Below are 23,901 nucleotides of genomic sequence, written 5' to 3'. Positions count from 1 at the left end.
GAGAATATGCAGAAGGGCTAAGAGTAGGTGAATAAACATGTGAGGGAGTTTACTTGGTGAATTCTTCCTGGAGGAGAATAAACATTAATTGAATCTCTCTCCCCCTCTAAAACTATAAGCTCCTTGCAGACATGGATCGTATCTACCAAATCTGTTGTAGTGCACCTTCCTAAGTGCTTCATACAGTCCTCTCTGCATAATAAAAGCTCGATAAATACCATTAATTTACTGATTGATTTGCTGACTTAGTTTCCCCTTAGTCACAAGATTCCTTGCTTCAAAGCGAGTAGCACAGTTCTTGGTCTTAATCAGGACTTCCCAGCATCGAACTGTCCAGCGGATCTTGTGCACCTCTGCCCCCACCTTTCCATACTGAGGGATCGCCTTGATGGTACTCAGTAAGTACTGAGAGCTTATTGTATGCAGAGCACTGTACTAAGTGTTTGGGAGAGTACAGTATAACAGTTGGTAGACACATTCCTGGACCAGCTTGTCCATGCTTCATGCTGGCACTTTCTCCTCTTCCCCCGCCCCCCCCTCCCACCCCCCACCGGTCCCCAAGAACCTGGGCGGTGGGGGGTGAGCCAGTGTGTGTGCTTGTGTGTGTGTGTGTGGTATTTTAGACTGTGAGCCCACTGTTGGGTAGGGACCGTCTCTATATGTTGCCAACTTGTACTTCCCAAGCGCCTAGTACAGTGCTCTGCACACAGTAAGTGCTCAATAAATACGATTGATTGATTGATTGAGAGAGAAAGAGAGTGTGTGTGTGTGTGTGTTGGTTTTGGGGTTGGGCAGGGAAGAGCCTCCAATCTCAGCTCTATCATTATTTCTTCCATATTCACAGTAGAGCGCAACTATTGTTTCTTACCCAATGATTGTTATCACAAGCTTGCATTTCAGATAGTGAGACAGAGCAAATCTGGCCCATTAGTCTGGAGGCAGGCTGTGAGTCTGAGCAAGGAGGGATGTTTGAAAGGAGATCCTGATCACACACGGTGATTTGTTTCTACAAGCCGGACGGTTGCCAAGCCATGAAACAGAGCCGAATAGCAAAGTGCTAGGAATTCTATATTAGGACATTGCTAGATTGGGCATCCCAATTTGGTCGCTAGACTTGCACAGAGCTGAGCCAGAGTGGCCTCTGAGTCTTCCATAACAGTGTCCCTTTTAAACCACTGGGCAGTACCCCTCAAGTTCACAGAGATTCATTCAAATTTTGAGAAATGGTACTCTTAAGGCACTAAGAGTGGCTCCCACTATTTAATTTGCAACAAAATGGTTGGTAGAATTCTGAAACGGATTTTTCAAGTGAAATTTTGTTCCTGTAAAGGATGTAGAATGATTTTTTTAAAAAAATCTGTTTACTTGAACTAAGGAATTGCACAGTCTTAACACTAATCAAACCCTGCCATTATCCAGGTGAGAAGTTTTGATTAAACTCAGGAAACAAGAATGAGCAAGTGTCAACCTGTAAAATTTTGTAGATCACCATCCATGAGATGAGATTAAAAAGGTTCCTCTGAAATTTATAGTGATCCTCAGAGGAGGAGTTCCTAATGAATAATTGGCCAAAGGTGAGGGGAAAATCTTTTTGAATGTTTAGGGTCATTTGGATGCTTATTGTTTCCCCTGAGGTTGGTGCTTATATACTGGGATAAAAATGTAAAATGAGATGACTTGGGAATGAAATCAGTATTTGTTTTTATAATTTTCTGCTTGGAAAAGAGACAACGTGGGGTGGGGGCAATTAAACAGTTGAAAGTGATGGTTTCATCTCAAAGCTTAACAAAGGTATTTAGACAACACAGCCAATTATTTAAGTTTTACTATAATAGGAAATATTTTCTATAGTTCATATTGTTCACTTGGGCAATTTTTGTAAAGAATTGAGTTAAATGTTTTCAGGCAGATAATTGTTTTTTGCCCACCACCATCTGTTGAGCTCAGTCATATACCATACACAAACAAGGGGAAACAAAATTACCTGCTGCAAATGGATTGTCACCCATGCACTTGAGTCCGAATCCCCTAAGGACTAAGGTACCCTAATTGCCGTTGGACTTATGTGCATATCTTTATGCTCAATTGCTTCCCCCTAAGTCACTATCTTAATGTCTTAATCTTAATGACTGTCTTTTCTTTTTTAATGGTATTTGTGCAGCGCTTACTCTGTACCAGGCACTGTATTAAGCGCTGGGGTAAATACAAGTTAGGTTGGACACAGTCGAAGTCCCACTTGGGGCTCACAGCTTTCACCCCCATTTTACTAATGAGGTAATTGAGACATAGAGAAGTGAAGTGACTTGCCCAAAGTCACGCAGAAGACATCTCCCACCCCTTGCTAGATTGATTGTAAGTTCCTTGAGGGTAGGGATTGGGGATGCCGCTCCTCAGAAACCTCCAATTTTTGCCCATTCATTTGATCAGTCAATGGTATTTGAGTGCTTACTATGGGCAGAACACTGTACTAAGAGCTTGGGAGAGTACAATACAACACCTCTCCCTAACAAGCAGAAACTCCTATTGGTTTTAAAGCACTGAGTCAGTTCTCTCCCTTCTATTTATCCTTGTTCTTCCCCTTCTTCCCCTCGTATGCCTTTATGGGTAGGGGAGCCACCCTCGGGTACTGGGAGAAAAAAAACGGAGGAAGGGCAACCTAGGGACCATTGAGGACTTTAAAACCTGCCTGGGTGATCCACAGGGAGGATTAAACAGTGCCTAGGGTGATGCGCGTTCACAGAGTTCTTGCTCACCCAACAGATTTTGGACTTTACCTCCAAGACTTTCAGTGTAAATAACAGTTCTTAATATTCTGATAAAGGATTCGTAAATACAGCATTTCAGTTTTCTATATCGTACACTATTGTAAAAGATGATTAGGGGGAACTGCTTCACTTTGTTCTATCTAAATCGCAATCATTTGGCAAGAATCTAGCCCTCACAGCAAGGTAGATGAGCCCGGGGGCAACGAGACCCTCGAGCCTGGGGTGAGGGCGTGTATATATGTTTGTACATATTTATTTCTCTATTTAATTTACTTGTACAAATCTATTCTATTTATTTTATTTTGTTAATATGTTTGGTTTTGTTGTCTGTCTCCCCCTTCTAGACTGTGAGCCCACTGTTGGGTAGGGACCGTCTCTATATGTTGCCAACTTGTACTTCCCAAGCGCTTAGTACAGTGCTCTACACACAGTAAGCGCTCAATAAATATGATTGATTGATTGAGGAACTACTCAGAAACTGGAGAGTTAAATTTGACAATTATTTATAGTGATGTCTGTCTCCCCCTCTAGACTGTAAAACTGCTGTGGGCAGGGAACATGTCTACCAATTCTGTTTTAGTGTACTCTCCCAAACACTTAGCACAGTGCTCTGCACCCAGAAAATACTCAATAAATGCTGTTGATACCCCACCCATCAGATGACCAGATTGGACTGCCCTTAACCTGGCAGCTGCTCATGAGCCACTGCTCATGCTTTGTTTCTCTCAAGCCTACCTGGGCCTCATTCTCATCTCTCACCATCAACCTCTTGTGTGACCTTGGGCAAGTCACTTACCTTCTCTGTGTCTCAGTAACCTCATCTATAAAATGGGGATTTTATTAAATAGCATTATTAGGAGAGAGCGGGCTTCCAGACTCTCATCACAGGTTGTTTCTTCAGCTAACTATTCCTGTTTCTAGAATTGCTTCACAGAAATCACCTGATTGTTGGAGAGATGTATGAAAGCAATGGAGGCATAGTACATCTAGTTTAACAAAAACCAGTTAGCAAGTTGAGGGTTAATCATCTGATGCTCTGTCTCATGAGCAGAAAGGCATTCTGACAGCAGAGCTTTCTACAATGAAACCAAAATCATTGTTTACAAGCAAGTGCCACACGTTTATATAAATCTGGTTGAGTGGCTTGAGAATGATCAGTTGTTGCAGGTGGGCTGGGCCCACAGCTGGTGAGCTTACTAGTACTTGTAAGACAATCAAAGGAAATTTCCCCATAAACTTCTTTCAAGGGAAATAGTTTGTTTTTTTCCCCACTGGCCCATGTCTTTCTGAACAATTCCTCTTCCTAATTATATGACACAATTTGTTTCAGAGACTATAAAAGTTGTGTGCTCATTAAAAGAACAGAGGTAAATGATTTAAAGATGTGCGGAAGTTTAATCATCACCAGCTTCCCTCTGCAAGAAATGTTCCATCTCCTTCCTTTTCCCTCTCCTGACCGCCCCTCCAACCTTCTGCTCCCACCCAGCTGTATTATTAAACGTGAATGAATAAGTTGTGGGGAAACCACAACCGTAAGGAAAGAATGCTGGGAGTCTCCACGTGGACCAGTCAGATACTCTTTCCTTTCTGATCTCCCAATCTCCTGTCTCTCCCCACTTCAGTCTTACTAAACTCAGCTGCCCAGATTATCTTTCTACAGAAATGTTCTGGGAATGTCACCCCAGCCTTAAAAATCTCCAGTGGTTGCCTATCAACTTTTGTATCAAGCAAAAACTCCTCACTGTTGACTTCAAAGCTCTCCATCCCCTCACCTCCCTTCTCTCCTTCTCCAGCCCAGCCCACACCCTCCGCTCCTCTGCCACTAACCTCCTCACTGTGCTATGTTCTCGCCTGTCCCGCTGTCAACCCCTGGCCCACATTCTACCTCTGGTCTGGAATACCTTCCCTCCTCACATCTGCCAAACTAGCTCACTTCTCCCCTTCAAAGTCCTACTGAAAGCTCACCTCCTCCAGTAGGCCTTCCCAGACTGAGCCCCCCTTTTCCTCTGCTCCTCCTCCCCTCAAATGATCCTAATGTCACTGTAGGGGCAATAGGGGAGCACCAGGAGTTTCAAAGTTAGGGTAGACGGTAAGCTGCTCTCTAGACTGTAAACTCATCTCCAGATTTTATGCTTGTGTCTACCAACTCTGTTATGTTGTCTCTCTAGAGCTTTGTACAGACCGCTGCACAGTCAGTACTCAATTCGGGGAAGCAGCGTGGCTCAGTGGAAAGAGCACGGGCTTTGGAGTCAGAGGTCATGGGTTCAAATCCCAGCTCCGCCCCTTGTTAGCTGTGTGACTTTGGACAGGTCATTTGGCTTCTCTGTGCCTCAGTTGCCTCATCTGTAAAATGGATATTAAAGCTGTGAGCCCTACGTGGGACAACCTGATCACCTTGTAACCTCCCAAGCACTTATAACAGTGCTCGGCACATAGTAACCACGTAATGCATGCCATTCTTATTCTTATTATTATAAATACCATTGGTTAATTGATTTTGGGCAACTACTGCTCTGAAAAAAGGAAAGTCCCCTTGCTTAGATACCTAGCATATGCATATCCAGAAAACTGGGTTACCAAATTTTTGGTTGTGATAAACATTTAGAGGGGTGTGCTACCTATATTCAAGTCACTATGTATATATGTTTGTATATATTTATTACTCTATTTTGTACATATTTATTCTATTTATTTTATTTTGTTAATATGTTTTGTTTTGTTGTCTGTCTCCCCTTTCTAGACTGCGAGCCCGCTGTTGTGTAGGGACCATCCCTATATGTTGCCAACTTGTACTTCCCAAGCACTTAGTACAGTGCTCTGCACACAGGAAGCGCTCAATAAATACGATTGAATGAATGAATATTGTGTGTAGAACACCTTACTAAGCTCTTGAGAAAATATAATGCAAGGTCCTGGGTTCTAATTCTGGCTCTGCCATTTTTCTACTGCATGACCTTTGGCAAGTTGCTTCACTTCTCTGTGCCTCAGTTACCTCATCTACAAGATGGGGATTAAGAATGAGAGCCCTATGTGGGACATGGATTGTGTCCAACCTGATTAGCTTGTATCTACTGCTGCAGCTAGTACAGCGCCTGGCACATAGTAAGTGCTTAATAAATACTATAAAAAAGACACTAACCCTACCCACAAGGAACTTGCAGTCTATGGGAGAAGACAGGTATTGAAATAATAAAATAAAATACAAATTGTAGAAACAGTTTAAGGGTAGGTACATAAATAAGTGTTATAGGACTGGGTTGAGTATCAAAGTGCTTGAGAGGTAAATCCTCTAGACTGTAAACTTCTCGTGGACAGGGAACATGTCTATTGACTTTGTTGTACTCTCCCAATCATTTAGTACAGCACTCTGCATCAGTAAAGCACTCAGTAAATACCACCGACCGATTGATTAAACTGCGTGGTCAGTTGGGAGGTAAGATAGAGGAAATGAAGACTTTTTTAAGATTTCTGCAGGGTATATCTAACCAGAAAGTATTTGAACATAACTAAGGGCCTCTCCCTAATCTCCCTCCACCCCCACACCTATTGATCTAACAATGGATGCATTCTTTTGAACAGCTGAAAGATTATTCTCAAAATACTCTTCTTTCCTGATGGATATCAATACCAAGAGGTATGGTCTCTAATGGACATTCCAGTATAAAAAAGAGACTTTTCATTTAGCCGGAGGTTAGTAGGTTTAGTAAATTTACTGTTCTGGAAGGCAGTTATCCCAAACAAAATAAGAAAGCAATTCTTATTTTTTAGTGTTTGGCACCATTACCATTTCCTTCCCCAAACCAAACAGGTAAAGACGTAAATGCCAGTTCCAGGAATCATTGGGGACTAGTTCGTTCTTCAGCATTGATGCCACTCACTCAGCTTCCTTGGCTCAGTCAATCAGTCAATGATATTTAGCAAGTGTTTTCTGTGTGCCAAGCACTGAACTAAGCATGTGGGAGAATACAATAAAATAGCCAGCCCTCAAGGAGCATACAATGTCTTTAGTTTGACTTCTCCCAGGTGGCAACTTGAATCTGTTGTTACATCAGACAGTAACAGCCAGTTTGTATATTTTTCTTGGAATGCTTTAATACCAGTAATGCACCTTCAAGACTGAATTTTTGGGCATGTTTGCCTGTTTTTATTTACAGGCTGATCTTAAAAACTGTTGGGAATATTTTCACTAACAGTCCTTTCTTTTTCTTTCTTTCTTTTTTTTTTTTTTGTCCAAGTGCTGGATCTTGTGATTTCCTTCATCTTAACCAGTAGTTTGTGGAGTATTTTCTCACAGGAGAGTTTTTTCCTTTCTTGGTTTTTTTTTTTTGGTTTTGTTTTTTAATATTTGCATGCATCTGTTAGCGAGTTTTGTCTTAGTGCCGGCAGATGCTCGTGTTGTAGAAATTATTCCCCAGGAGAACCTCAGGGATGCTGGGCCTTCATTGAGAAAATCCCAACTGCAAAATGCTCACAGCTAGTCTGGCCTCCCAAAATAGTTTATGCATCTCCGAAAGTATCTCATTTATTCTCCAGGGTTAATTCAAGTACTGGGAGGATCCTTTGGATAATATATAGCTGACCTTTGGGGTCAGAATTGAGCTGGTGACCGTGAGAATTTAAATGTGTATGCTTGACTCCACAGAAGCATTACTGACAATCTAGCATCATTATTATTATTACTGTTAATAATAAAAATAATAGCGGTATTTGTTAAGATCATTCATTCAATCATATTTATTGAGCACTTATTGTGTGCAGAGCACTGTAGGAAGCAGCGTGGCTCAGTGGAAAGAGCGCGGGCTTGGGAGCCAGAGGTCATGGGTTCGAATCCCGCCTCCCCCACATGTCTGCTGTGTGTCCTTGGGCAAGTCACTTCACTTCTCTGTGCCTCAGTTCCCTCATCTGTAAAATGGGGATTAAGACTGTGAGCCCAACATGGGACAACCTCATCTCCTTGTGTTCCCCCCAGCGCTTAGAACAGTGCTTTGCACATAGGAAGCGCTTAACAAATACCAACATTATTATTATTATTATTACCAAACACTTGGGAGAGTAAAATATAACAATAAACAGACACATTCCCTGCTCATAATGAGTTTACAGTCTATAGGATGAGCTTAAAATCCAGAGCTCTTACTATGTGCCAAACACTGTACTAAGCACTGGGGTAGATAAAACATCCACAGGTGGGACATGGCCCCTTAGGCTCATAGTTTAAGGAGGAAGACCAGGAATTGAACCCCCATTTTACAGATAAAGAAATTGAGGCGTGCCCAAGTTCCCATGGCAACCAAGTAGCAGAGCTGGGATTAGGACGTAGGTTCTTTAATTCCCAGGCCCATGCTCTTCCAATTGGACACACCCCTGCAAGCATGTAAAGATCACCTCTGTCCTGCTGCTATGATTCTGACTTGAAGTCCTTGCTTGATTTCTGTCTCGTAGTTTTCACTTGTTTTTCCACCAGTAGTAATGATTATGTTGTTTAAGTGCTTACTGATTAACAAGGACTGGACTAAGCACTGGGGTAGATGTAAGTTAATCAGGTTGAACACCGTCCCTGTCCCCATGGGGTTCACAGTTGAAAGGAGAGGGAAGATGTTGAATCCCCGTGATTGGTTAGGATCTCCCATTTTCAGAGTAATAATGAATCTGAGAGAAGTCTTTTCTAAGGGCTGTGGTAGGTACTGCTTTTGATGTGCAGCTGGGCAAGGTGCCAAGCAGTGCCCCGTTCGATGTCCGTACATCATCATCCCCACCATTTCTTTGTACCCATTTAAGAGGGGTGACCTACATGAAGGCCACTGGGCATTCTGCCCTGGTAGCCGCCCCACCCTTGAAGTCACACCTATGCCCTCAGAAAGCTGCATCTTCAATAGGCACAGTTTCAGATGCAAAGCTTGTTAATAATAACAATGATAACAATAATTGTGGTATTTGTTAAGCACTTACTAAGTGCCAGGCACTGTACTAAGTGCTGGAGTGGATACAGGCAAATTGGGCGGGACACAGTCTTCAAGGCCCTACTGAGAGCTCACCTCCTCCAGGAGGCCTTTCCAGACTGAGCCCCTTCCTTCCTCTCCCCCTCCTCCCCCTCTCCATCCCCCCCATCTTACCTTCTTCCCTTCCCCACAGCACCTGTATATATGTATATATGTTTGTACATATTTATTACTCTATTAATCTATTTATTTACTTTACTTGTACACATCTATTCTATTTATTTTATTTTGTTAGTATGTTTGGTTTTGTTCTCTGTCTCCCCCTTTTAGACTGTGAGCCCACTGTTGGGTAGGGACTGTCTCTATGTGATGCCAATTTGTACTTCCCAAGCGCTTAGTACAGTGCTCTGCACATAGTAAGCGCTCAATAAATACGATTGATTGATTGATTGATTGTTCTTCCCAAGCGCTTAGTACAGTGCTCTGCACACAGTAAGCGCTCAATAAATATGATTGATTGATTGATTGATTGTCCCATGTGGGGCTCACAGTCTCAATCTCCATTTTACAGATGAGGTAACTGCGGCACAGAGAAGTGAAGTGACTTGCCTAAGGCCACACAGTAGACAAGTGGTGGAGCCCGGGATTAGAACCCATGACCTTCTGACTCTCAGGCCCACCCTCTATCCACTATACCAAACTGCTTCCCTTGTTCTGGGCTGGAAACAAGTCCACCAACTCAGTTATATTGTACTCATTCATTCATTCAGTCATATTTATTGAGTGCTTACTGTGTGATCTAAGGGCTTAGAAAGTACAATTCGGGGGAATAATATTGTACTCTTCTAAGTGCGAAGTACAGTGCTCTGCACACAGTAAGGGCTCAATAAATTCATTCAATCATATTTATTGACCGCTTACTGTGTGCAGAGCACTGAACTAAGCACTTGGAAAGTACGATTTGGCAACCGAGACAATAAATAATAATAATGAATATTTGTTAAGTGCTTACTATGTGCAAAGCACTGTTCTAAGTGCTGGGGAGGTTATAAGTGATCGGGTTGTTCCACGGGGGGCTCACAGTTTTAATCCCCATTTTACAAATAAGGTAACTGAGGCACAGAGAAGTTAAGTGGATTGCCCAAAGTCACACAGCTGACATTTGGCAGAGCCAGGCTTTGAACCCATGACCTCTGACTCCAAAGCCCGGGCTCTTTTCACTGAGCACACTGCTTCTCAGCCACGCTGCTTCAGAGTAAATGTGTAGCTCAGTGTTATGTTACTGTATAAACATTCTCTGACTTCCCTAAGCTCTCCTTTTCTCTTCTCTCATTCCCTTCTGTGTCATCCTGAACTGCTCTCTTTATTCATCCCCCCACCCAGCCCTAGAGCACTTATATACATATCTGTAATTCATTTATATTGTCTGTTATGGGCACGGAATGCATCTTTTTATTGTTATATTGTACTCTCCCAAGTGCAAAGTGCTCTGCACACAGTAAGCACTCAATAAATATGATTAAATGAATAAATGAACATTCTCTTGAGGAAAATTTTAAAAATTGAAACAAAAATGATGCTGTTTTCTAATTTTGGAGGCATTTTGTAGAATTAGCAACTTCATCCATACATAAATACAGCTGCATAAGTGGCTTAGTGTTGTTATGCATTTTTAAAGGTTAACTGAAATCATTTCTGCTCTAATGTGTGTTTTCAGTCTATGATCTGGGTAGAACTGGTTGGAAGAATGGGGGAAAATACTTGGAACAACATGGCTGTGAATTGGCTATATGGTGATGGGGCTCTGTCCGGAACAGAGAACCGGAGTGGCCTAGTGGGTAGAGCATGGGCCTAGGAGCCAGAGGACCTGAGTTCTAATCCTGGCCCTGCCACTTGTCTGCTGTGCAACCTTGGGCAAACCACTTATCATCTCTGTGCCTCAGTTTCCTCACCTGTTAAATGGAGATTAAGACTGTGAGCCCTATGCGGGACAGGGACTGTGTCCAACCTGCTTATCTTGTAACTAGCTCAGTGCTTAGTACAGCACCTGGCACATAGTAAGCACTGTAATACCACAATTATTGTTATTGTTATTAATGCTGTTTCAAGATGATGTGTAGAAGTCCTGTTGTCAGTCCTTCAGTTAGCATTGTAAAAGGTACCCGTTACAAGTACTTAATCAATCAATCAATCAATCGTATTTATTGAGCGCTTACTGTGTGCAGAGCACTGTACTAAGCGCTTGGGAAGTACAAGTTGGCAACATATAGAGACAGTCCCTACCCAACTGTGGGCTAACTGACCTTGAGCAGTGCAAGTGAAGTACAAGACAGGTTCTATCAGTCAAAAAAATTGAGGTGAAACCAGGTCCGAGGAGCTTTTTCATCTTGAAAGTGATCTGATGTGATAGAAACCATGTGCTGGTCCAACTGATTTAATGATGGCATTTATTAAGCGCTTACTATGTGCAAAACACTGTTCTAAGCACTGGGGAGGTTACAAGGTGATCAGATTGTCCCACGGGGGGCTCAGAGTCTTCATCCCCATTTTACAGATGAGGTAACTGAGGCACAGAGAAGTTAAGTGACTTGCCCAAAGTCACACAGCTGACAATTGGTGGAGCCGGGATTTGAACCCAAGACCTCTGACTCCAAAGCCCAGGCTCTTTCCACTGAGCCATGCTACTTCTGTTTCCCAATGAAGCAATTGTTGACAGAACACAACTTTTAGATCACAGGGGTTTGCAGGAAGGCAACTACTATGCGGTAGGAGAAACAACCACTGAAGTAGCAGTGTGGCCTAATGGAAAGAGCTTGGGCCTGTGAGTCAGTGGATCTGGGTTCTAAATCCAGGTCCACCACTTGTCTACTGGGTGATCTTAGGCAAGTCATTTAACTTCCCCGTGCCTCAATTAGCTCTTCTGTAAAATGGGGATTAAGACTGTGAGACCCTTGTGAGAAATGGACTGTGTCCAACCCGATTAGCTTGTGCCTACCCCAGTGCTTAGTTCAGTGCCTGGTACATAGTAAGCACTTAACAAATATCATTTTAAAAAAGTAGAAAAAGCATCAATATTAAACCGGTGAAGTAGGTACTTTGGGTTTGCTAGGATCTGTGGAAACAAAAGGGACCAAAGAGTATCACCAAGTGAATCAATAAATTAAGTCATGAAATCTTCTTCAAGCTCATCTCTTTAGGTACTAATTTGTTTTATACCTGAAAGTGAGTACTGCTAATTAGTAGTAGTAGTATTTATCAACCAATCAATGATATTTATTGAGTGCTTACTGAGTGCAGGGCAGTGTACTAATCGATGGGAAAGAATACCCAGGTGGGAATTAATCATGGCCCTTGTCCTTCGGGACTCACCATCATAAAGTCTCTTCTAAAAGTTAATTGAGAGACAAACGCAGTAGGCTCAGACTTCAGTATAATAATAATAATAATAATAATAATAATAATAGTAATGGTATTTAAGCACTTACTATATGCCAAGCACTGTTCTAAGCACTGGGGTAATAATAATAATAATAATGATAATAATAATGGCATTTATTAAGCACTTACTATGTGCAAAGCACTGTTCTAAGCGCTGGGGAGGTCACAAGATGATCAGGTTGTCCCACGGGGGGCTCACAGTCTTAATCCCCATTTTACAGATGAGGGAACTGAGGCCCAGAGAAGTTAAGTGACTTGCCCAAAGTCACATAGCTGACAATTGGCGGAGCTGGGATTTGAACTCATGACCTCTGACTCCAAAGCCCATGCTCTTTCCACGGAGCCATGCTGTTTCTCTGTGAAGATGCTTCTCTGGGTAGATACAAGGAAATCAGGTTGTCCCACGTGGGGCTCACAGTCATAATCCCCATTTTACAGATGAGGCAACTGAGGCACAGAGAAGTTAAGCAACTTGCCCAAAGTCACACAGCCGACAAGTGGTGGAGCTGGGATTCAAACCCATGACCTCTGACTCCCAGGCCCATGCTCTTTCTACTGAGCCACGCTGCTTTCCCCAGCTTGTCCTGCAGCACTTGGGGGCTCTCTAGGCTGTAAGCTTCTTGTGGGCGGGGAACACGACTACCAACTCTGCGTACTGTCCTCTCCTAAGTGCTTAGTGCAGTGCTCTGCACACAGGAAGTGCTCAATAAATACCAATAAGTGCTCAATAAATACTATAAATACCATAAATACATAAATACCAATAAATACCATTGATTGATTTCAAGGCTCTCCATCACCTTGCCCCCTCCTTCCTCACCTCCCTTCTCTCCTTCTCCAGCCCAGCCCGCACCCTCCGTTCCTCTGCCGCTAATCTCCTCACCGTTAGGCCTCATTCTCGCCTGTCCCGCCGTCGACCCCCAGCCCACGTCCTCCCCCCGGCCTGGAATGCCCTCCCTCTGCCCATCCGCCAAGCTAGCTCTCTTCCTCCCTTCAAGGCCCTGCTGAGAGCTCACCTCCTCCAGGAGGCCTTCCCAGACTGAGCCCCTTCCTTCCTCTCCCCCTCATCCCCCTCTCCATCCCCCCGTCTTACCTCCTTCCCTTCCCCACAGCACCTGTATATATGTTTGTACATATTTATTACTCTATTTATTTTACTTGTAAATATCTATTCTATTTTATTTTGTCAGTATGGTTTTGTTCTCTGCCTCCCCCTTCTAGACTGTGAGCCCACTGTTGGGTAGGGACTGTCTCTATGCGTTGCCGACTTGTACTTTCCAAGCACTTAGTACAGTGCTCTGCACACAGTGAGCACTCAATAAATACGATTGATTGATTGATTGATTGATTATTTGAGCAGGAACATGGCACTCAGGACCTCTGTTTCACTGTCTCTCACAGCGAAGAAAGTTACAACGTCACCGACTATTCCCTACGGGACCAACTGGTAGTGGAGCAGTATGAGGTAGAGGAGCCCAGTTCCTCCCCGGTGAAGAACAGCACGCCCATCCTGTATTCCCGCCAGAGTTCCGCCGGCCACCTCTTCACCCTGACCGTCCTCAGCAACCACGCCAACGAGAGGACCGAACTGCTGCTGGGGACTGAGACTCAGTAAGTTCCATGGCGGAGCCGGAAGGGAGGGGAAAAAATATATGCCGTATATATATATATGCATATATATATATGTATATATATACACGGCAGAAATGGAGCAGTCCCCGGCCCCAGCTTGGCCTTTCGGGGAGAGCTGTCGGCCCACTGGGTGTAGCTGAACGTAGATTTCTCTGAGGAGTCCTGAGAATCAATCAATCAATCAATCGTATTTATTGAGCGCTTACTATGTGCAGAGCACTGTACTAAGCGCTTGGGAAGTACAAATTGGCAACACATAGAGACGGTCCCTACCCAACAGTGGGCTCACAGTCTAAAAGGGGGAGACAGAGAACAGAACCAAACATACCAACAAAATAAAATAAATAGGATAGAAATGTACAAGTAAAATAAATAAATAAATAAATAAATAAATAAATAAATAAATAGAGTAATAAATATGTACAACCATATATACATATATACAGGTGCTGTGGGGAAGGGAAGGAGGTAAGATGGGGGGATGGAGAGGGAGAAGCAGCATGACCCAATGGAAAGACCACAGGCCTGGAAGTCCTAGGACCTGGGTTCTACTCCTGACTCCACCACGTACGTGCTGTGTGACTTTGGGCAAGTCACTTCTCTGGGCCTCAGTTTGTTCATGTGGAAAATGGAGGTTCGATACCTGTTCTTTCTCCCTCCTCTTTAGACTGTTCCCAGGTGGAACCTCATTAGCCTATATCTGCTTAGTACCATGCTTAACTTGTGGTAATCAATCAATCAATCAATCGTACTTATTGAGCGCTTACTGTGTGCAGAGCACTGTACTAAGCGCTTGGGAAGTACAAGTTGGCAACATATAGAGACAGTTCCTACCCAACAGTGGGCTCACAGTCTAGAAGGGGGAGACAGAGAACAAAACAAAACATATTAACAAAATAAAATAAATACAATAGATAAGTACAAGTAAAATAAATAAATAAATAGAGTAATAAATAGGTACAAACATATATACAGGTGCTGTGGGGAAGGGAAGGAGGTAAGACGGGGGATGAAGGAGGGAGGGGGAGAGGAAGGAGGGGGCTCAGTCTGGGAAGGCCTCCTGGAGGAGGTGAGCTCTCAGTAGGGCCTTAAAGGGAGGAAGAGAGCTAGCTTGGCGGATGGGCAGAGGGACTGGGGGCATTCCAGGCCAGGGGGAGGACGTGGGCCGGGGGCCGACGGCGGGACAGGCGAGAACCAGGCACGGTGAGGAGATTAGCGGCAGAGGAGCAGAGGGTGGTAAGCACTTAACAAATACCACTATTATTATCATTATTTCTCTTCCCATCAAGATCCACACTAGGTGAAAGGCAGTGGATTCAGAGAGGTGCCTCTTTGGGAAACTTTACCTCAATGGAGAAAACATACAATTTTTTTGGTAAAATCTCTATTTCCTCACAGTTAACAAACCTGATGCAGAAAGACAGCTACCTTTGGCATCAGGGCTTCCAAACGGCTCTGCATTTACCTGGGACACTTCCTCATGTCTAGGCGTCCTTCATATTAGAGGAAGATGTCACTGATGATGCCATCATCTGTGACTGTGTGTGAGGGTGAAAAGGTCAATGTGGGACCCGCAGTCCCAACAACGTCATGCATTCAAAAATAACAATAATAATAATAATAATGATGATAATAGTACTAAATGCTTACTACATGCCAAGTGCTGTTCTAAGCTCTGGGGTAGATACAACCTAACCAGATTGGACACAGTCCCTGTCCCACGTTGGTTATAGATGAGGGAACTGAGGCCCAGAGAAGTGAAGTGACTTGCCCAAGGTCACACAGCAGACAAGTGGCGGAGTTGGGATTAGAACCCATGACCTTCTGACTCCCAGGCGCATTCTCCATCCACTACGCCACGCTGTCCTTTAGTACTCACTGTTGGCTGCGTCTGATGTTGTGTTCTCTTTTTCCCCCTTGTCTCTCTCGCCTTATGACTCTTTCACTCAAAGAGCCCCAGGGCCCATCCCATCAGCTGAAACCCACTTTGTGGAGATTTCTTTTCGCGTAAATTATGGAAGAGTTTGCAAACATCAGCCTCTGAGCAGTTCTCTAGTGCTTCTTTGATAGTTATTGCAAACAAATCAATTGCATCCTTTGGATTTCTATCAAGGGATATACCAGCCCTGAAACAGTGTCCTTATACACCCCAAAGTAAGGATGAAAACCCTTCCCAGAGGGGTCAGTCTAAAGTATCTTTCTTCATCCATAGTTTGTATCAGCAATAGCCCCAGTTGGCCCTATGGGCCTTCCAGAATATGCTATAAGTGACTACATTTTGTTTTTATATGGTATTATGTGCTTACTATGTGCCAGGCACTGTACTAGGTGCCTGTACACACCTAGCACAGGCTTGGGAGTCAGAGGTCATGGGTTCTAATCCTAGTTCCGCCACTGGTCAGCTGTGTGACTTTGAGCAAGTCACTTAACTTCTCTGTGCCTCAGTTACCTCATCTCTAAAATGGGGATTAAGACTGTGAGCCCCACGTGGGGCAACCTGATAACCTTGTATCTATCCCAGTGCTTAGAACAGTGCTTGGCACATAGTAAGCGCATAACAAGTACCATCATTATTATTATTATTATTATTAACTAAGCCAGGTACTCGGTGCTGGAGTAGATACAAGCTAATCAAGTTGGACACAGTCCCTGTTCGACATGAGGGTCACAGTCTTAAATCAAATTTTCCACCTGCAGCTCTCTTTTCAAGCAAGAGGCTAGTTGGAGCAAGTCAGCTATTACATCAGTTTTCAACGTGAATTTGAACAGGCAGGAAGCGTGAGAAAGGAGAGTGAGAAGAATAGAGAAGCAGCATGGTCTAGTGGAGGCACAGAGAAATGAAGTGACCTGCCCAAGGTCACACAGCAGGCAAGTGGTGGAGTCAGGATTAGAACCCAGGTCCTTCTGACTCCCAAGCCCATGTTCTAGCTTCCTAAAACCATCAGCCATCTTCCCAGACTGAGCCCCCTCCTTCGTCGCCCCCTCATCCTCCTCTCCATCCCCCGCATCTTGCCTCCTTCCCTTCCCCACAGCACCTGTATATATGTATATATGATTGTACATATTTATTACTCTATTTATTTATTTATTTTACTTGTACATATCTATTCTATTTATTTTATTTTGTTAATATGTTTGGTTTTGTTCTCTGTCTCCCCCTTCTAGACTGTGAGCCCGCAGTTGGGTAGGGACCATCTCTATACATTGCCAACTTGTACTTCCCAAGCGCTTAGTACAGTGCTCTGCACACAGTAAGCGCTCAATAAATATGATTGATTGATTGATTCTCAGTCAGCAATAGGGGCACTGTTTTAGAACCAAGGATTGTTTAAATTTTCCACCCGCACTTCAATGTCAAGCCCTTTTACCCAGAAAGGAGTCTATCAGGGAGCAGCTCTCTTTAAATCCAAATGGCCTAGCTAGTCAAGTGGGCTTCTCCATGAGTACTGAGCACAGATACCCAAATTCGGGAGACCACGGCAGTGATAGAATGTGCTTTCTATTTATTATTAGTTTATTTTCAGCTTTAGTTGACTCTCTGGTCATTGTGGCCCTAGATATAAGGAAGATGGCAAACGCTCACAGAATCAGAATTCCTTTTGGAAGAGCTGGTGTTCCTCTATTAATTATGGCAATTAATAAGCACTTTTTATATGCCCAGCGCTGTTCTGATCATTGGTGGGGGTGTAAGGTAATGAGAAGCAGCATGGCCTAATGGAAAAAGCACGGGTCTGGGAATCAGAGGACCTGGGTTCTAATCCCTGCTCCGTAACTTGTCTACTCTAAGACCCTGGACAAGTCACCTCACTTCTCTGGGCCTCAGTTACCTCACTGAAACATGGGGATTAGGACTGTGAGTCCTATGTGGGACAGGGACTGTGTCCAACATGATTACCTTGTATCTACTCAGTGCTTTGTACCATGCCTGGTACATGTTAAGCACTTAACAAATACCAAAAAATGTTAAAAATCAGGTTAGACACAGTCCCTATCCCACATGGGGCTCACAGTATAAGCAGAAGGGAATGAGATTTAATCCCCATTTTACACGAGCTATAACTGAGGCACAGAGAAGTTAAATGACTTGCCCAAGTCGTACAGCAGGCCAGTGGCAGAGCCAGGATTGGAACCCAGTCCTATGACTCCCAAGCCTGTGCTTTTTCCACTAGACAATGCTACTTCCCTATTCTTCTCACTCTCCCCTCTCTCGCTCTCTGCCTCTTCAAATTCACATTGAGAACCTGTGTAATAAGTGACTTGTTCCATCTAACCCCTTACTTGAAAAAAGAGCCGCAGGTGGGTTGGGTTGGTGGGGGGTAGGCGATATTCAGGAAGGCTTCCTGGATTACTAGCTGGCTCATGAACAAAACCAACAAACAGAGTATAGCCAAACCAGGCCCAGATGAGGCTTCGTTTCCCTTGAGTTTCCAGTGACTTTGAGAAACTGAAGATAAGGCAAGTCCTTGCAAAGCATATTTGGAGTTTTGCCTAAACCTTTTTGAAGTGATGCTAGGCCCCTAGGGAACTCAAAGGGTAGCCAATGTTCTTCTGACCCCAAAGTCCAGGGCAGGGGCATGTTGGAAGGAATTTAAATGCTATTTATCATTCTTTCCATCTTGCACATTCGCAAGAATTGTGGGGTTTTGCTTTAGAAAGACCTACATAGCAAAGTGGGTGCTTTTCTGTCATGCCTGATCTTGAAATTATGCGATATAAAGTCCCTCTTCCCTGTTCTACCAGTGACGGGTCCCAAGAGCAGTAGAACTAAGAAGCAGCCTGGCTTAGTGGAAAGAGCACGAGCTTGGGAGTCAGAGGTCGTGGGTTCTAATCCCAGCTCTGCCACTTGTCAGCTGTGTGACTTTGAGCAAGTCACTTAACTTCTCTGTGCCTCAGTTACCTCATCTGTAAAATGGGAATTAAGACTGTGAGCCCCATGTGGGCCCTACTGAGAGCTCACCTCCCCAGGAGGCCTTCCCATACTGAGCTCCCTCCTTCCTCTCCCCCTCCTCCCCCTTTCCACCCCCCCTGCCTTACCTCCTTCCCTTCCCCACAACACCTGTATATATGTATATATGTTTGTATGTATTTATTACTCTATTTATTTTACTTGTACATATTCTATGTATTTTATTTTGTTAATATGTTTTGTTTTGTTCTCCGTCTCCCCCTTCTAGACTGTGAGCCCACTGTTGGGTAGGGACCGTCTCTATATGTTGCCAACTTGTACTTCCCAAGTGCTTAGTACAGTGCTCTGCACACAGTAAGCGCTCAATAAATACGATTGAATGAATGAATGAATGAACCTGTTAACCCTGTATCTATCCCAGTGCTTAGAACATAGTAAGCGCGTAACAAATACCACTATTATAATACCATTATTATTATTATTAACTAAGCCAGGCAGCCCACCCCTGCTTGCAGCAATGGGACTCCAGGACAAGGCCCTCAGTGCATAGAACAGTGTTTTGCATATAGTAAACGCTTAACAAATGCCATCATTATTTTATTCTAAACCATTTAGTGGCATCCCCTCTCCCTCCATCTTGGATGGGGGATGGGGGCTCTGGGCTTTGGGAGAGCCAAACTGGGAAGAGAAAAGGAGAAGGGAAATCTGAAAATGTGTTAAGTACATCCTCAAAAATAATGTTCAGATGAGTTCTCTAGAAAGCAGGGAGTACAATTTACTTGTGGTTTGCACGTCCAGTTCAGCAAGAGAAGCAGCACGGTATAGTGGATAGAGCACGAGTGCTTAACAAATACCACTAAAAACCCCCAAAAAAGCGAGGAAACACTTCAGAGGGATTGGGTGGTGTGTGTGATGTGCCACTGTCACTGTAGCGTGCATCTGAAATCAACAATTGCAGGAAACTTTCTAGCAATCTATCCCCGACCTATGTTTTTTCTAGTGCAGGGGTCGGGTGCCTATGGCCCATGAGCAATGACTTTTCAAGGTAGCAGAAGCTGCCATCCTGAAGTTAATAGTAAATAGTAATAATGCTATTTGTGAAGCTCTTACTATGTGTCAAGCACTGTTTTTTTTTTTAATGGCATTTATTAAGCGCTTACTATGTGCAAAGCACTGTTCTAAGCGCTGGGGAGGTTACAAGGTGATCAGGTTGTCCCACGGGGGCCTCACAGTCTTAATCCCCATTTTCCAGATGAGGTAACTGAGGCCCAGAGAAGTGAAGTGACTTGCCCAAAGTCACACAGCTGACAATTGGCAGAGCCGGGGTTCGAACCCCTGACCTCTGACTCCAAAGCCCGGGCTCTTTCCACTGAGCCACGCTGCTTCTGCGCTGGGGTAGATATGAGCTAATCAGGTTGGATACAGCCCCTGTCCCACACTGGGCTCACAGTCTTAATCCCCATTTTATAGGTGAGGTAACTGAGGCCCAGAGTAGGGAAGTGACTTTCTCAAGGTCACACAGCAGACAAGTGGCAGAACCGGGATTAGAACCCAGGTCCTTCTGACTTTCATGCCTAGCAGATAGAGCATGGGCCTGGAACTTCCCACTCATCTTTCTGAGCAGGAAGTAGCTTGTCTGCCCCTCCTCTTTGAGCTGGAAAGGGAGTTGGAGGGGGGTCGAGATGCTGCTCCATTCCTTGGCCTCTGCCAGCAGGACGCAGACTGGGCCTGGGGGACCGTGGGATCCCCAACGTCATCACGGGCCACAAGGTAAGATGGAGCAGCTCTTGCCCTTCTCCACTCCCTGCCAAGTTGCTGCAAGCTTAAGTGGTGCCAAGGGCACCGTGGGCACTGGTAGGAAGGCAGCGGTAGGAGTTAGCTGCCCTCTGAGCAGGGAAACACACAGGGCAAGGGCAGCCCCCGCTCCCCACAAACACTAGAAGAAAAGATGGTCCTCTCCCATGAGGTTTTGCACACAGTAGGCACTCAATCAGTCAATCAATCAATCAATCGTATTTATTGAGCACTTACTATGTGCAGAGCACTGTATTAAGCGCTTGGGAAGTACAAATTGACAACATATAGAGACAGTCCCTACCCAACAGTGGGCTCACAGTTTAAAAATAAATATGATTGAATGAATGAATGAGGCACGTCCACAGTAGTCATGGCGTTGGGGACTGGGGGTGGGGACAGGGAGACACAACAGTAACAGACACTGTGTTCTGCCCTGGGAAGCAGAGTGGCTCAGTGGAAAGAGCCCGGGCTTTGGAGTTAGAGGTCATCAGTTCAAATCCCAGCTCCGCCAATTGCCAGCTGTGTGACCTTGGGGAAGTCACTTCACTGCTTTGTGCCCCAGTTACCTCATCTGGAAAATGGGGATCAAGACTGTGAGCCGGCTTTGGAGTTAGAGGTCATCGGTTCAAATCCCAGCTCCGCCAATTGCCAGCTGTGTGACCTTGGGGAAGTCACTTCACTGCTTTGTGCCCCAGTTACCTCATCTGGAAAATGGGGATCAAGACTGTGAGCCCCATGTGGGACAACCTGATCACCTTGTAACCTCCCCAGCTCTTAGAACAGTGCTTTGCACATAGTAAGCACTTAATAAATGCCATTATTATTATTATCTACCCTCACCCTTCCCAGATGAACCAGGAATGTGCTCTGCTCCCCTCATTTGCCTCTCCTTTCCCCTTACCTTTGGTTTCTTCCTCTCCTCCCCTCTTCAGTTTACGTTTTTTGGTTGGCTCTTCACACAAAACTTTTCAAAAGTTTCATTTAACCTGGCTCTTCCACACCTCAACCCTGTAAGTGCCTGTTGTAGGAAAAGGGAAGTAGTTTCAGTAAAGAGGCAGGCTGGAAAATCTTTTCTCAAAGGGCTCATTGGCAGTTTTCCCACTGACTCTCCCCCCCAACCTAACATTGCAGCCCTTGGGAAGCCTAGCCAAGTGGAGCTTTGACCCATTTTTTAATGGTATTTAAGCACTTACTATTTGCCAGGCACTGTACTAAGCACTGGGGTAGTTACAATCAGTTTGTACACTATCCCTGTCCCATTTGGGGCACCAGTCTTAATCGCTATTTTACAGATGAGGTCATTGAGGCACAGAGAAGTTCAGTGCCTTGCCCAACGTAACACAGTAGACAAGTGGCAGTGACTTTTGTGCAAGGCTGTGTGTTTTTTACGTTGATAATGCAGCTGCCTGTGTATATGTGTACGTGTATTTTCATGCTCTCAGCATCTCTGCCCGGTCTTGCCCATCTTGGAAGAAGCAGTATGGCTTAGTTGCTAGAGCATGGGCCTAGGAATCAGAAGATCGTGGGGTCTAATCCCGGCTCTACCACCTATCTGCTGTGCGACCTTGGGCAACTCATTTCACTTCTCTGGGTCCCACTTACCTCATCTGTAAAATGGGGATTAAGAGTGTGAGCCCCATGGGGACAGAGACAGCGCCCAAGCTGATTAACTTGTGTCTACCCCAGTGATTAGAACATCGCTTGGCACGTAGTAAGCACTTAACAAGCACCATAATTATTATTATTATTATTTTTATTGAGAACTAGTCCCATTGATTGTGGAGCCTTGGTAGAGCTAAAAGTCAGATGGAGGTTATAGTCCTAGCCAAACCTGCTATGGGTAGCCCGACCTGGAAGGGAGATCAATCAATCAACAGGATTTAATGAGCGCTTACTTTGTGCAGAGCTCTGTACTAGGCACTTGGGAGAGAGTAATATGATAGAGTTGATAGATACAATCCCTGTCATGAAGGAAAGATGCAGATAACGGGAAGGTAGGGATGACGAGAGGCACGGATGATTGTGACAAAGCAGAACTGAATAAAGCACGGGCCTGGGAATCAGAAGGTCATGTGTTCTAATCCTGACTCTGCTACTTGTCTACTAACCCTATTAGCAGCGGCAAGTCACTTCACTTCTCTGGGCTTCAGTTACCTCATCTGTAAAATGGGGATTAAGACTGGGAGCCCTAAGTGGGACAGGGACCATGTCCAACCTGATTTGTTTGTATCTACCCCAGCGCTTAGTAGAGTGTCTGGCACATAGTAAGCACTTAATAATAATAATAATAATAATGATAGTGGTATTTGTTAACTGGACCGCTGTTAGGGGAGGGACTTGTTTGGAAGTAGGACATACCAAAGAAAATAACGGAAAATTTTGGAATTAAGGTTTCGGAGGATAAACAGTAAACTCCACACTAAAGAGAAAAGGGGGGAAATAGTGAAGGAGGTTGTAAGGTGTTTAGAATGCATGCTCCCAGCTCCATTTCAGGGGCATGATCTGGATAAACAGGGAGCAATGGAACGAAAGGATAATTAACTCACCAGGAATGGCAGCATACTCTAAATTTTGGAAATAACACATTTTGTTAATTCATTCATTCAATCATATTTATGGAGCACTTTCTATGTGCAGAGCACTGTACTAAGTGCTTGGGAGAGTACAGTATAACAAACAATAATAATAATAATGATGGCATTTATTAAGTGCTTACTATGTGCAAATCACTGTTCTAAGCGCTGGGGAGGTTACAAGGTGATCAGGTTGTCCCACAGGGGGCTCACAGTCTTAATCCCCATTTTACAGATGAGGTAACTGAGGCCCAGAGAAATTAAGTGACTTGCCCAAAGTCACACAGCTGACAATTGGCGGAGCTGGGATTTGAACCCCTGACCTCTGACTCCAAAGCCCGTGCTCTTTCCACTGAGCCACGCTGCTCAGACACATTCCCTGCCCACAACAAGCTTAAAGTCTAGAGGGGGAGACTAACAATACTGTAAATTACAGATAAATGTATAAGCCCTCATGGGCTGGGAGGGGGATGAATAAAGGGAGCAAGTCAGAGTGACGCAGAGAAGTGGAAAGGGGGACTTAGGGAAGGCGTCTTGGAGGAGACGCACCTTCAAAGGGCTTTGAAGGAGGGGAGAGTCATTGTCGGATTTGAGGAAGGAGAGTGTTCCAGAACAGAGGCAGGATGTGGTTGAGGGGTTGGCGGTGAGATAAGTGAGATGGAGGTGCAATGAGAAGGTTGGCAATAGAGGAGCAAAGTGTGCTGGCTGGGTTGTAGTAGGAGAGTAGTGAGTTGAGGTAGGAGGGGGCAAGGTGATGGAGTGCCTTAAAGCCAATGATGAGGAGTTTTTGTTTGATGTGGAGGTGGATGGGCAACCACTGGAGTTTCTTGAGGAGTAGTGAAAAACGGCCT

At 44.4% G+C, this 23,901-nt stretch overlaps 1 protein-coding gene across 1 annotated transcript in view; it reads left to right on the top strand.

Moving 5' to 3' along the window:
- The window catches only part of ARHGEF26 (Rho guanine nucleotide exchange factor 26), a 195,230-nt gene that overhangs the window by 145,334 nt on the left and 25,995 nt on the right, over nucleotides 1-23,901 (top strand). Inside the window, exon 11 of the mRNA XM_038749398.1 lies at nucleotides 13,544-13,753. Within this exon, the coding sequence (XP_038605326.1) occupies nucleotides 13,544-13,753 (210 nt within the window). The remainder of the gene's footprint in view (nucleotides 1-13,543; nucleotides 13,754-23,901) is intronic.

Source organism: Tachyglossus aculeatus, chromosome 1, assembly GCF_015852505.1.
Source record: "Tachyglossus aculeatus isolate mTacAcu1 chromosome 1, mTacAcu1.pri, whole genome shotgun sequence".
Classification (NCBI taxonomy): Eukaryota; Metazoa; Chordata; class Mammalia; order Monotremata; family Tachyglossidae; genus Tachyglossus; species Tachyglossus aculeatus.
This window is presented reverse-complemented; position numbering and strand designations above follow the sequence as displayed.